General features: G+C 35.0%; 1 protein-coding gene across 4 annotated transcripts in view; it reads right to left on the bottom strand.

Annotated features, from left to right (window-relative positions):
* TBC1D19 (TBC1 domain family member 19) overlaps positions 1 to 14,488 on the bottom strand; it is a 185,444-nt gene that overhangs the window by 138,400 nt on the left and 32,556 nt on the right. For all 4 annotated transcript variants that reach the window (XR_001110602.2, XM_012472433.3, XM_012472432.2 and 1 more), the window contains exons 2-4: positions 9,497 to 9,569; positions 8,296 to 8,341; positions 6,504 to 6,579 (exon numbers count right to left, since the gene is read on the bottom strand). Coding sequence is in view for 3 of the 4 variants with exons in the window: in XM_012472433.3 (XP_012327856.1) it covers positions 6,504 to 6,579; positions 8,296 to 8,341; positions 9,497 to 9,569 (195 nt within the window). In the remaining variant the exon portion in view is untranslated. The remainder of the gene's footprint in view (positions 1 to 6,503; positions 6,580 to 8,295; positions 8,342 to 9,496; positions 9,570 to 14,488) is intronic.

Raw genomic sequence — 14,488 nt, 5'->3', positions numbered from 1 at the left:
GTCTATTTTATCATTTTCTACCATAAAATATACACAAAATTGTCACAGAAAGTTAAAATTTATTGAAAACATATATATACTTTCAGACTTTACATGGCAGCATTTGAAGTTGAGAGAAATATAAACAAACATAAAGATGCAGTATTAAATCACAACTGCATAAAATTAACTGTAGCACATACTATATTACTGTAACTATTTTGTAGCCATCACCTCTTGCTATTGCAGTGAATTCAAATGCTATATCTGCTTGAAACACTGGGTGATGTTAATTATCTCCATGTGAGCAGTTCCACAGGCCTGTAAATTGTATATTGCAGTAAAAAGTGATCTCTCACAGTTCTCACATCTTTTTATTGTGTTGAGCACAATATTGTCCCTGAATAATACCATGGGATCCATACAAAAAGCCACTAGTGATGCTAGAAGTGCTCCCAAGAAGAAAAGTCATGACATTGCAAAAAAATGTTGAATTGTTTGATATGTATGGAAGATGGAGGTCTGCAGCTGCAGTTGTCCATCACTTCAAGAGAAATGAATTCAGCATAAGGACCATTGTAAAAAAAAAACAAAAAACAGAAAAGGAAATTCATGAGGTCATTGCTGTAGCTACACCACTGGGGTGAAAACTTTGCATTTTTTGCAAATTATTCTTTTATCTAGTATTGAAAATACAGCTTTTATGTGGGTGCAGGGTTACTAAAAGGCATACCTATAGACTCCAAATATGATTTGAGGAAAAGTGAAGTCAATATATGACAATTTAAAGCAAAAGAAAGATAAAGGATCTAAAGCTGGAGAATTCAATGCCAGCCAAGTATGATTTGTTAATTTTCTAAAGCAGATTGGCTTAAAAATATCAAGATAACAAGAGAAGCAGCTTCTGCTAATCAAGAGGCAGAAGATGAGTTCCCAGATGCCATTAAAATCATTGAGGAAAAAGGATATCTGGCTGAACAGGTTTTCAATGCAGAAGAAAGTACCTTATTCTGAGGAGAAAAATGCCACGTAGTACTTTTATTAGTAAGCAAGAGAAGCAAGTACCAGGATCTAAGGCAAGAAAAAATTGGCTAATTCTACCATTTTGTGTAAATGCAGTTGGGTTTAGGACCAGAACTGCCCTTATCTGTAAAGCTGTTAACCCTGAGCCTTGAAGGGAAAAGATAAACACCAATTGCCAGGCTTCTGGTTTTACAACAAGAAGGCCTGGACAACAAGAACCCTTTTTCTGGATTGATTCCATTTATGCTTTGTCCCTGATGACAAGCAGTACCTTGTCAGTAAAGGACTGCCTTTTAAAGCTCTTTTGATATTGGATAATGCCCTTCGCCATGCAGAACATCATTAGTTCAACACAGAAGACATCAAATTGGTCTAATTACCCTCAAACCCAGTGTCTCTAATTCAGCCTCTAGGTCTGGGTCACAGGGACCTTTCCACAGGGTGCCATTATATACAGCACCCTATAGAAAAGATTTGCCAGTGCTATGGAAGAGAAAATACAGAAAGCATCATGAAAGTTTAGAGGACTTACACCATTGAAGACGCCATTGTTGTTATGGAAAAAGCTATGAAAGCCATCAAGCCCAAAGCAGTAAATTCCTGCTGGAGAAAACTATTTCCAGATGTTGTACAGACTTCACAGGATATACAAGAGGTTAAAAAAAAATAGTAGATACGACAAAAAAAGGTTGGGAGTGAAGCGTTGCAAGATATGAATTTTAGGGAAATACAACAGCTAAAAGACACCACACCAGAAGGATTAATTAAAAACAACTTGATGGAGATGAGTGCTTCCAGACCAGTGTCAGATGATGAGGAAGAACACATAAAAGAAGCAGTGCCAAAAACCAAATTGACAATAGACAATCTGGCAGAAGAGTTATGATTATTCAAGACTGCTTTTAACCTCAGTGCCCATATCATAGAAGGGTCCATTTTGTAATATGGACTGTTGAAACTAAAGCAAACAGTGAAAGAGGACTGGTACCATATAGAAATATTTTTAGAAAAATGAAAAAGTAAAAATGTCACATGGGAGTTATGATGTATTTCTGTAAACTTACACCAAGTGTGCCTGCCTTTCCTGGAACCTTTCCACCTCCTCTACCTCTTTTGCCTCTGCCAGGCAAGAGAGCAAGACCAACCCTTCCTCCAACTCCTCCTCAGCCTACCCTACATGCAGATGATAAGGATGAAGACCTTTATGATGATCTACTCCCACTTAATTCATAACAAATATAGTTTTTCTTCCTCATAATTTTCTTCACAACATTTTCTTTTCCCTAGCATTTTTTATTGTAAGAATACTGTATATAATATATATAACATATAAAATATGTGTCAATACACTTCATGTTATCAGTGAGGTTTCTGGTCAACAGTAGGCTATTAGTAGTTAAGTTCTGGGGGAGTCAAAAGTTATATGTGAATTTCTGACTGCATGAAGAGTGCACCCCTAAATCCCACATTCTTTAAGGGTCAGTGTACTATACAAATTTTCAAGACTGCAATACACAATTTTAAAACAGCATAAAAGATCAGCTAGCAGAAGACAAGAAATAACTAAGATCAGAGCAGAACTGAAGGAGATAGAGACGCAAAAAAACCCTTCAAAAAATCAATAAATCCAGGAGGGGTTTTTTTGAAAAGATCAACAAAATAGACCACTAGCCATACTAATAAAAAAGAAAAGAAAGAAGAATCGAATAGATGCCATAAAAAATGATAAAGGGGATATCACCATCGATTCCACAGAAATACAAATTACCAACAGAGATTACTACAAACAACTCTATGCACATAAATCAGTAAATTGGGAAAAAATGGACAAAGTCCTGGACATTTACAACCTCCCAAGACTAAACCAAGAAGAAACTGAATCCCTGAATAGACCAATAACAAGGTCTGAAGTTGAGGCAGCAATTAATAGCCTATCAATGAGAAAAAGTCCAAGCCCAGATGGGTTCACAGCCGAATTCTACCAGACATACAAAGAGGAACTGGTACCATTCCTTCTGAAACTATTCCAAACAATACAAAAAGAGGGAATCCTCCCTAACTCATTTTATGAGACTGACATCCTCCTGATACCAAAACCTGGCAGAGACACAAGTGAAAAAGAAAACCTCAGGCCAATATCCATGATGAACATCGATGCAAAAATCTTCAATAAAATACTGGCAAACTGAATGCAACAACACATCAAAAAGCTTATCCATCATGATCAAGTAGGCTTCATCCTGGGGATGCAAGGCAGATTCAACATATGCAAATCTATAAACGTAATCCATCACATAAATAGAACCAAAGACAAAAACCACATGATTATCTCAATAGATGCAGAGAAGGCTTCGACAAAATTCTACAGCCCTTTATGCTAAAAACACTCAATAACTGGGTATCGGTGGAACGTATCTCAAAATAATAAAAGCTATTTACAACAAACCCACAGCCAACATCATACTGAACAGGCAAAAACTGGAAGCATTCCCCTTGAAAACTGGCACTAGACAAGGATGCCCTCTCTCACTATTTCTATTCAATACAGTATTGGAAGTTCTAGCCAGAGAAATCAGGCAAGAAAAAGAAATAAAGGGCATTCAATTAGGAAAAGAAGAAGTCAAATTGTCTCTATTTGCAGACAACATGATTGCATATTTAGTCCCATCATCTTAGCCCAAAATCTCCTTAAGCCAAATAAGCAACTTCAGCAAAGTCTCAGGATACAGAATCGATGTGCAGAAATCACAAGCATTTCTGTACACCAATAACAGACAAACAGAGAGGCAAATCATGAGCAAACTCCCATTCACAATTGCTACAAAGAGAATAAAATACCTAGGAATACAACTAACAAAGCATGTGAAGGACCTCTTCAAGGAGAACTATAAACCACTGCTCAAGGAAATAAGAGAGGACATAAACAGATGGAAAGACATTCCATGCTCATGGTTAGGAAGAATCAGTATCATGAAATGGTCATACCGCCCAAATTAATTTATAGATTCAATGCTATGCCCATCAAGCTACCACTGACCTTCTTCATAGAACTGGAAAGAAAATACTTTAAACTTCATATGGAATCAAAAGAGAGCCTGTATATCCAAGACAATCCTAAGAAAAAAGAACAAAGCTGGAGGTATCATGCTACAAGGCTACAGTAATCAAAACAGCATGGTACTGGTACCAAAACAGAAATGTAGACCAATGGAACAGAACAGAGGCCTCAGAAGTAACACTATACATCTACAACCATCTGATCTTTGACAAACCTGACAAAAACAAGCAATGGGGAAAAGATTGGTTTAATAAATGGTGTTGGGAAAACTGGCTAGCCATGGGCAGAAAGCTGAAACTAGACCTCTTCCTCACACCTTACACTAAAATTAACTCCAGATGGATTAAAGATTTAAACATAAGACCTGACACCATAAAAACCCTAGAAGAAAACCTAGGCAATACCATTTAGGACATAGGCATAGGCAAGGACTTCATAATTAAAACACTAAAAGCAATGGCAACAAAAGCCAAAATAGACAAATGGGATCTAATTAAACTTAAGAGTTTCTGCACAGCAAAAGAAACAATCATTAGAGCGAACCGGCAACCAACAGAATGGGAAAAAATTTTTGCAATCTACCCATTAACAAAGGGCTGATATCCGAAATCTACAAAGAATGAAGAATATCCTTATTTTGATTTTTAAACCAGTTAAAAATGTAAAAAGTAAAAATAAAATTCCTAGTTTGTCAGCCCTATAAAAATAGGTAGCAGGTTGGATTTGGCCTGGGGGCTGTAGTTTGCAGATCCCTGATATAAGCGGGTAACTCCAGAAAGAAAAGAGAGGAGTACCATACATGTACCTATCATTCACATATACTCTCAGCAACTAGCAGTAAGCTCTAAGAGTAGACTTATTATTTACTTCTCTATCTCTTATTTTCAGTCATGATTCAAAAAAAAACCTTTGTATTTTGTTTCTTACACCTAGTATGCTAAAACTGATACTTTCTCTATACTGTTCAGAAATTTTCAATTTCACTAAAAAATATCTAGGCCCAGACTTCTTAGTTTTATTTTCTTGAGTTTAAATCTTTATAACAAAAAACCCCACAATTCTTTCACATATGGATCATTTAACTATTATGCTTTATGACAAATTGATAAATAAATATTAACTGATTTCCAGCCCTAAAAGAGACCACCTAGAGACAGAAATATTTATTTCCCCAAATGTTTCTATGGTTTTTATTCATATTGCTTCTTTTTACCATCTAATTTTAATGATTTTAAAATGAAAATAAAAGTTGAAAAATAAAAATCTGCCTAATTTCCACTGTTGTGGAATGTGATGACTCTGCAGAAAATTTTCAAGAGCAGAAGAAACACGAGATGATAATTGTGAAAGCTGAGTTAGGGGTTCGTGGGAGTTCTTTAAGTTACCTTTGAAATATTTCATACCAAAAAAGGTTTTAAAAATCCATCTCTTTGGGAGGCCAAGGCAGGCGGATCACAAGGTCAAGAGATCGAGACCATCCTGGCCAACATGGTGAAACCCTATCTCTACTAAAATACAAAAATTAGCTGGGTGTGTTGGTGCATGCCTGTAGTTCCAGCTACTCGGGAGGCTGAGGCAGGAGAATTGCTTGAGCCCGGGAGACGGAGGTTGTGGTGAGCCAAGATTGCGCCACTGAACTCCAGCCTGGCTCCTGGTGACAGAACAAGACTCTGTCTCAAAAAAAAAAAAATCCATCTGAAGAATGAAGGTCAACTGACTAGGATGCTCATTCAATGCCTTGGCAGTGGCAGTCACAGAGTCCTACTCAACCAGCACTGTAAGGAAGGCTTACGGACAGGACTGGGCTGAGGGGAGGTAAATGAGGCTGTGCTGAGATGAAGAACAGTTAAAAGAGCTAGAGGCATGTGCTTGAACTTCTTGGGCTTCCATTTTAATAACTAGTCATAGTTTTTATGTTTAAATTATATTATTTTGTTATTTTAAAGTTATTCTTAGTTGTTTGCCGACCCATTTTGATAGCAGGTTTATCAGAGTTTTATAACAGAATACAATTAATAGGTGACAGCCTGCTGTGAGAACAAATATATTTTAAATACACTATCAATAACTCTGGCTTCAAAAACCAAAATTTTAAGGAAAGAGAGTGTCAGTTCATTCACACTGCATTCCTTTAATATCACAGGCCATGAAGAATAGATTGCCACATTACACTTGTATCATATTTTAAATTTCAGACAACTATGGTAGATGATTTTTTCCCTTCTACCCCATTTTTTTCCAGGGTTGCCATAGTTAAATAGATATGATCCTTGGTTACTGAAAATGAAATGGAAGAATATACAAATACCATTAACATCAATTTAGTGTTCTTACCCAGTCTTTCATAATTAATAATATATACTCCTGATATCAATAATGATCTTTTGCTCTGCATTACATAACTTGGCATCAAAAAATAAAATGAAATGGAACAATAACCAACCTGTGCTTTCCTCATGTATACCAAAGGTTCTTTAAGATGTTCAGGAGGTGCAGCAGGATGACTAGGTAAAGGAAACCTAGAAGTAAAAAGGGGCAGCTAAATATCACACATTATTGTTTAGTAAGACACTACTTACCTCTGTAGTCCATGTTATAAATGAAACAAAATATTCTTTCTGTTTTCCAAGTAACATTTCATTTTATATTCAAAATGTATTGTTTTTATTAAGAAAATTAATTTAGTCAACAAATACTTGCACCATTCTAGGTACTAAGTATAAGGTGGTGATTAAGATAACATTCCCTGTTCTCATGGACGTAATGAAGGAAGTCAATAAATACAAAAACATAGAAATAAAGTAATATCAGATTATAATAAGCACCCTGAGCAAATGAAAGCAGGGTAATGAGATATAATACATATGGAGGACAGTGAAGACCTCTTAGGGGATTTGATATTTAAACCAAGACATGAGTGTGAAGAAGGAGCCAAGCATGCAAAGATCTAGGGGAAGAATGTTCCAAACAGAGGGACAGCAAGCACAAGAATTCTGAGGAGAGAGTGTTTGGAATGTTTAAGGATCAGAAAAAGCCAGGATCACTGACACATAATGACTGAAGTGCAGAGTGGGATGAAATCACAGATAGAAAAGGCAGTAGGAAGACAATGGTTCAATGTTTATTTGGAGATTCCAATCCATTTAACAATAATATATAATTCCTCTTGAAATTAGTCAACAGATTTGTACTGACAGCAAAGCAGTCATGTTCCAATAATCAAGAACCATAGACTGAATTCTCAAGAAATTCCTGGTCTAAAGTGGGACAAAAGCATGTAAAGGGTTAATAATATTTGAAACCACTTGCATCTGTCCTGAAGCCTACATGTAAAAGGCTCAGCTGTCCATAAGAAACATTGCTGGAATAGAGAAAGGCAACCTATCCGACCTAACCTATAAGACAGTTTCACAAACTGGTTATTTCTGGCAAATTATTTTTCAACTAAAATCTACCTCTCACGTACCTTTCCCATTCACAAATGATATTTCTTGTCTTATATGCAAGATAGTTTAGAAATTATCTCACATTGTCCAATATATCATTTGCTTCTATTTTTAATGGTAATTACGTCTAAATTTAACAAAACTTAGAAATTTAGGATTGAAACTTGAGAAATTTATTGATGATCTTCATAGTTATTTAACGATCAAAGGAATGTATCCAAAGTACAGGTAACAAGAAGAGATAACTCGAAAGTCATTCATATTAAAACAAAAATCAAGTTAGTATTTATTTTTTCAGAACTATTTCATGAAAACCTACTCGATGTAAAAGAGATACAGATACAGAAGTGAATAAAACTGGCTAAAATATCTGCCCTCATGGAGCTTACATTTAGTAATATGCAGAGATAAGGGTTGTCAGATAGGAAAAATGCACAGAAACTTGTGCAGCACACTTGACTCTATTTTTTCTTGTTCCCCAAGTCCCCCTATATACTTAGATGTTCTATCCACTGACAGTAAACTATTTTAGGTAACCATTATTCCTTGCCTACATCTGTCTAGCAGGTTCCTAAGTGCTTCCAGACTACTTTCAACCTAATCACCAATTTGCCTGGATTTAGCCAGGCAAGATGGTAATAATTTTTAATTGTATTAACTTACTTGAAATGTAAAAATACTAATGAAAAATAATAATACAACAAGTATACATAGCAATACTGATTTTATTACTCACAAAGTAAATATAGCTAAACAAAACACTATTACAAAATAGGTGGGAAAACTCACACACTCAGTTCACTATAAACAGCATTCTGAAGTTTCTTCTCCCAACCTGTTTTTTTAAAAAATAATAAAATATATGAACATATTAGTTTCTTAAATAAACATACATCATAATTAAATTTATCCCAATAAAACTTTGGCATCATATTTATTTGTGAAAGAACTTTGTCAACTGCCAACCTCTATGTAAAGTATTATTAAGGATTATTTCCAATAGACTTACCATATTCCTTAGCTAACTTTGAGTAGCAAAATCATCAACATGATATTTAAAAATAATATTATTGCACCATTCTATCAAGTTGGGAGGAACATTTCCTTTTTCACTATCAAAGCGCCCAATGAATGCTAAAATCTTTGAATGTTGTACTACTAAGGTTGTAAGGAATGTGCCAATTGAACAGCAAAAAACAGGCACCTGATGAAGATGCCTAGTTATAGCTAACTGGTCAGCAAAGTCCTGGATGACAGAAGCAGATTATTGTGAGTTACCAGTAGTCAGACCAGTTAGCTCAGCTGCTATCTGAGTCAATGACTTAACATCTCAGTTCCCATATGCAGATGTTAGACTAGGGACCCTCTCTCTCCTCTTGCTCTATGAAAAGTTAGAATTTTCTTTTTATTTTCTGTGAAAGCATAAAAGGAAAAAAGTCATGACTGAAAAGCAAAAAGGAAAATTACCTAACTAAGGAGATATTTTAATACCTTCAGGATGTATTTACCCTTCAGGATGCTACCAGTAAGGTAAACAGTATTTAAAACCGATTCATTCAAAGGAGTCATTCTCACAGAGTTCTTGAATTTTTGCCCTATTTTGTTAAAATGTCTAATAGTTCAAATTCTCCCTAAATAGAAAACTATTTGGCCATAGTTTTCACAGTTTTAAATGAGTAATTGGAAGGCTGGGGATAAAATATTATTTATTTGGCCTTGCAGGGATATCCAAGGGACAGAATACAGTCATAGGTTCTTAGTTTCTGTTTCTGAGTAGCCCAGTAAAGCCCTTTCCTCATCTCTCTTTTCTGCTTATCACTAAAGAAAGAAGCCAAAACCATGGCTTCCGGCTGCTAAAAGCCTAAAACAAAACAAAACAGAACAATGGCAACAAAGTAAGATGGTTGTACAAGCTGGAGGGCTTAAAGAATTAGAAATAAATAAAACATTTTCTTATTTTGCCTTAAGTTATTAGGAAAAAATTACAAACCTGATATTTTAAAGAATTCCTTAATGTCTTCTTTCAATGATTCAAGTTTAATTTCAGGTCTCTGAAGACTGGCCTAATTAAAAAAAAAAAAATAAAGAAATAAAGAAGAAAGGAAAAGACATCAAAAGTAAATCATTTGGGTTGATATTTGGAATAAATGAAATGTTTAAAAAGGAGTGTCTGAAAGTGTATACGATTTGAAAAATCCTCTTTGAAGACAGAGCTTAGAACTCTAGCTTATAAAAAAGAAGACTTCCTCACTAACTCTTAAAGGATCTGTGATAGTATACTAAAGTCTACTAAAAATACAAAAACTTGCAGATTATGAGTCCTTATCATCTGTATCTAGGGTCTCAAGTAAGAAAAATACTCAGATTTTATAAATTCATTGCCTTGATATTATAAAAAACATATATGGCACCTGTATCTAATAACTAAAAAACCAGTTGTAAATGAATTTTTACATAGTGCCATGTAAATGGATCTTTGCAGAGTGTCTTCCTCTTTGGGTTGCTTCTCAGTGTAAATGCATTGTGTATATTTGTAGAAAATACATAAAACTACTAATCCATAAATGCACCTTATTAAGTGTCTTGTCTTCCAAGTGCATGTTTTCTATTCTACTGGTTTTTCACAATGCAATTTTTACCAAAAATATTATTTTTCTTACTTATAATGGCTGTAATTACTCTCAAAGTGTTGATGTTCTATCATCTAGCTTTCTCAAATTCTAGCAGCATTACTTCTTCAGAAAGAATTTCTATTAGGATATTTCAAATAGAGTATTTCAAACCTAAGAAATCAAAAATTGGTCTTATCCTCCACTCACTATCTTGTTCCTTCTCTTACATTTTTAAAATCTTCATCGATAAAATTACAATTTACCAGATCTTCCAAATTAGAAACTTCAAAGTAATTCTCAATTCCATGCTAACTCTTCGAGATTCAATCCCTTTCTGGAAAGACGGCATTGGTGGCAGTGAGATTTTTTTAAAACCGTCTTGATTTCCACATAAAAACAGACAAAGCAACTCGATAGCAAGGCCAAAATCTCTTGGAAAATATTTACAACAAAACTGGATGATAAGCTATCCCCCAGAAATACAAGCAGCTGAGGATAAACCAACTGCCACAAGACCTGTACAGGAAGAAGCAGAAGAAAGCAATTGCCTATCTGATGTATGTGAAAACAAAAGAACCCCAAAGTAGTCAACAAATAAACACTTGAACCATGATGAGTCAAAACCCACATGTTCCCAATTATAAGTGAAAACTAAATATTGAATACACATGAACACAAAGAATGGAACAATAGACACCAGAGCCCACTTGCGGGTGGAGGTTAGGAGGAGGATGAGGAATGAAACTACCTATTGGGTATTATGCGTATTATCTGGGTGATGAAATAATCTGTACGCCAAACCCCCATGACAAACAATTTACCTGTATAACAAACATGTACCCCTGAAACTAAAAGTTAAGAAATAATAATAAAATTTCTAGCAGAACAGCTAAAAAAAGAAAAGAAATGCAGAAAAGTGATTACCATAAATATCATGTTATCAGAAAGGGAGGGCTTTGTCATTGAGATGGGGCAAATGGAGACGTTTCCAGTGTGGCTGGCAGTTTTATCTATAGGGTGGTCATTACAAAGTCCTTCACTTATAACAATACATTATAGATTTGTAGCCATAATATAAATATAAATTTATATACTTATGGGATAAAAGGTTCAAAAAAAAAACAGGAAAAAATGTCCTCCCAATCTATACTTTCTCTCCATTTTAAAGCCTCACATTTAGTCTAAGGCAAGTCTTCTTTCTCATTTGAATTACTACAACAACCTCTAAATTGGGCATCTTGCCACCTTACCTAAATTGTGACCACTTCCACCTGGCATTCTCAAAACTTTCTTACTCTATTTTTCCTTTTTTCTTAGCATTTATCACCTTCTATTATACTGTACGATTAATTTATTTACTATGTTTATTGGTATATCATCTATCTCATTACATTGGAAGTAGTAGGCTCCACTAGGGTAGACATTTCTGCCTTTTTTTACTCTGTATCCCAAGCACCTAGAATAGTTGTTTTCACACAGCAGGTGCTCAATAAATGTTTATTGAATGAATGAACCAATTTCTCCCTTTTCCAATCTATCTTCCAGTATTTCTTTCTAAAACGTTAAGTCTTAACAGGGCATACTTAGTCCTTCACAATGTAGACCCAACTTATCTCTATAAATTCATCTGCTATTGCTCCACCAAGTTACAACATCCTCTTCTCACACATACCCTAGTCACCGTGAACTACATTCACTGATTTCCTACCCGTCAGTTCTTTAAGGGCTGTTCATATTTCCTCAGATGGAAGTGCTCTCTCACTACCTTGGCAAACACTTGCTAGCTTCCAAGACATCCTTCAAATATCACCTCCTTTCCCTAGGCCAGACAGCAAGGATAGAACATTATGTTCCTCTGTTTCAGCAATTATCAGATTACAATGTAATTTTCAGCTCACCTATTTATCTTTCTGACTAGACTATAAATTCAAAGGCAAGGAATGGGTCTTTTTTTTTTTTTTTTTTGCATCCCAAGTATCACCCTGGCATTAATTATTGCTTAACAAAATTATATTGACCAAACCACATTCTATTTTTTACTCAATTTCCTCCCCCTACAAAACAAGGAACTTGAAAAAAATTATGTTTATCTGAACAGACTGTTTTCCAATTTATTACTTCTAGAAAAGATTTTTAAAAGCTGCACAAACCCTGCTAATTATTCAAATGCACTAAATCAAAAGTAAATAAGCTGTCTTATACTAAGCCTGCATTTGAAAATGATTCAGAGGACAATTCAAAGAACTTTTTTTTAAATGGTTATTTTTTCTAAACATTTTCAGTATTTTAAGGTTGCGAGACCTCCTAGATACACTTTGCACTTAAGCTAATTATAAAAATCTTCAGGTATTTGAGGATCAAAAGCAGGAGAGTGATAATATGATAAGGCACAGTGGTTCTCAAACATGATTTAGTAACAGAACCTATTTTGCAAATGAAATCCAAACCCTATTAGGAATCCTACATAAAACACATTGAAAATGATATTACCAAACAATAAGAATGATGAGCCTTTCCTCATTTGCTAATGTTATGATTAACATTACAAAGGTACAGCTTTATTCTGATATAGCCTCAATATCCAATTTCTGTATTTTGCTTTGGTGGCTCAGTATAGAGAAAAATCCTGATCAAAGAGATGTGTTCACATTTTTAATAGACTTCCTGGCAATCTCAGCACACTCCCAAATTAAACTGATGTAGGAAATTGAAAGAAGCATAGTTGGAAATTGTTATTTTGAGATAAATCCTAAAATTTATTACAAACACAAAAATCAGACAAAGAGCTTCCAACACTGCTAAAATTATGCATAACGTGCTCTTACTACTACATGATGTGGTATGACAAACTCACTTGTCTTATATCTTAGCAGTATACCATCACTAGGGGCTTGTGTTAAACAGATGCACTTGTGCTTTGCCTGGCCAACCAACCCCAAACACAGCATACCCACTGCATTAACATTCAGTACTTGAACAACATACCATGAGCACACATGTGCAAGCCCAGAAATTTTAAAGGACCGGTGTAGAATTATAACTTTATCATCAAGCATGCATTTGTAAGAAGTGTCCCAAACACATGACAAAAGATAACAGAAACAGCTTCTATTTTGGGATCACCCAGAAACAAGTTAATCTGGAAGTACAGTAGTGGATTATGTGCTAAGCACTTGATATCTGGAAGAATATCATTTCTTAGTGTAATTTTTGAATTAAATATTTTTAAGTGAATAGAACTTTTCAGAATCCTTAAATACAATAAAACATAGTTTGAAAACCATTTGGGACTAAATGACAGTGAGATTTGGCATCAAAAGATCTGGAATCACCTGTCAGCCTAATTTCCCAGCTTGTTCAAGTCACTTATCCTCTCTGTATGGTACTTTTCTTCTTTAATAGGGAAAATAATACCTTAACTGAGTTAATATGAGTCTCAAATAGAAAAATTTTCAGTTATTTTTAGGCTGTGAAGTCCAGTATAAATTAAAGTTGCTGTGCTATAAAATATAAGATGACCCAGATGACAATGGACTAAATATTTGTAAAAAATTGTCAGGGAGGTGGGTGAAAGAGGCTGGAAGTAGAGGCTTTTCAAATATCTATGACAAAAGTTAAGTCTTCTTTAAACAAAATGCTTCTTACTTATTGTAAGAGCTGGTGAAGAATGTCCTCAAAAATATAATCTAGTGAGAGAGGATACAGTATACGTGTAGTTATGGTCTTGCATACATCCTTCATCCATTTAGTTATGCTGATTCTGACATCCTCCACCCTTCTATACTCCTAGAAACAAATGACCAAACTTCTCCTGACCCCCACACACAAATCCAGTTTCTTTCTATTTCTACTAGAATAGTCTTAATCCAAAGTACTGGCCACTAGAAATCTTAAATTTCTAATCTTGGTGAATAAAGGGAACTGAAGAAGCAAAGCAGCTAAAGCAGCAGCTGGGCCAAAGAAGCTAGCTGAGGCTAAATCTCCATTAAGTACAAATGAGGGCATAGAAAGGTCTACAAAAAGGGCTCCAAGGATCCTTTAATTCCCTCTAAAGAGACCTCATCCTCTCCACTTTTCACTATGCTATCATGCTAATCCTGAACTTCATCATTTTGTGCCCCACGGAATTGTAGCATTAGAAGTGACTACAGAATTCCCCTATGTTGGCTAACGATTTAATGCTTGATTATCCTCTCCAGATGATTTTCTGGCTTCAAAACTACTTTAAAACTCTACTTTCTAACTTAGAAACTGTCTTCATCCCTACTTAAGTCAATTCCCTCTTTGAACTATTCTACTGGAAAATTATTATTTATTATGAGATTAATTCTCCTTAAGATTTACCACCACTACTTCCCTCCCCTCCACCA

This window comes from Aotus nancymaae, unplaced genomic scaffold (assembly GCF_030222135.1).
Source record: "Aotus nancymaae isolate 86718 unplaced genomic scaffold, 86718_ANA_hifiasm-v0.15.2.pri h1tg000006l, whole genome shotgun sequence".
In the NCBI taxonomy this organism is placed as follows: Eukaryota; Metazoa; Chordata; class Mammalia; order Primates; family Aotidae; genus Aotus; species Aotus nancymaae.
Note: the sequence above shows the minus strand (reverse complement) of the source record. Positions and strands in the feature narration are given on the sequence as shown.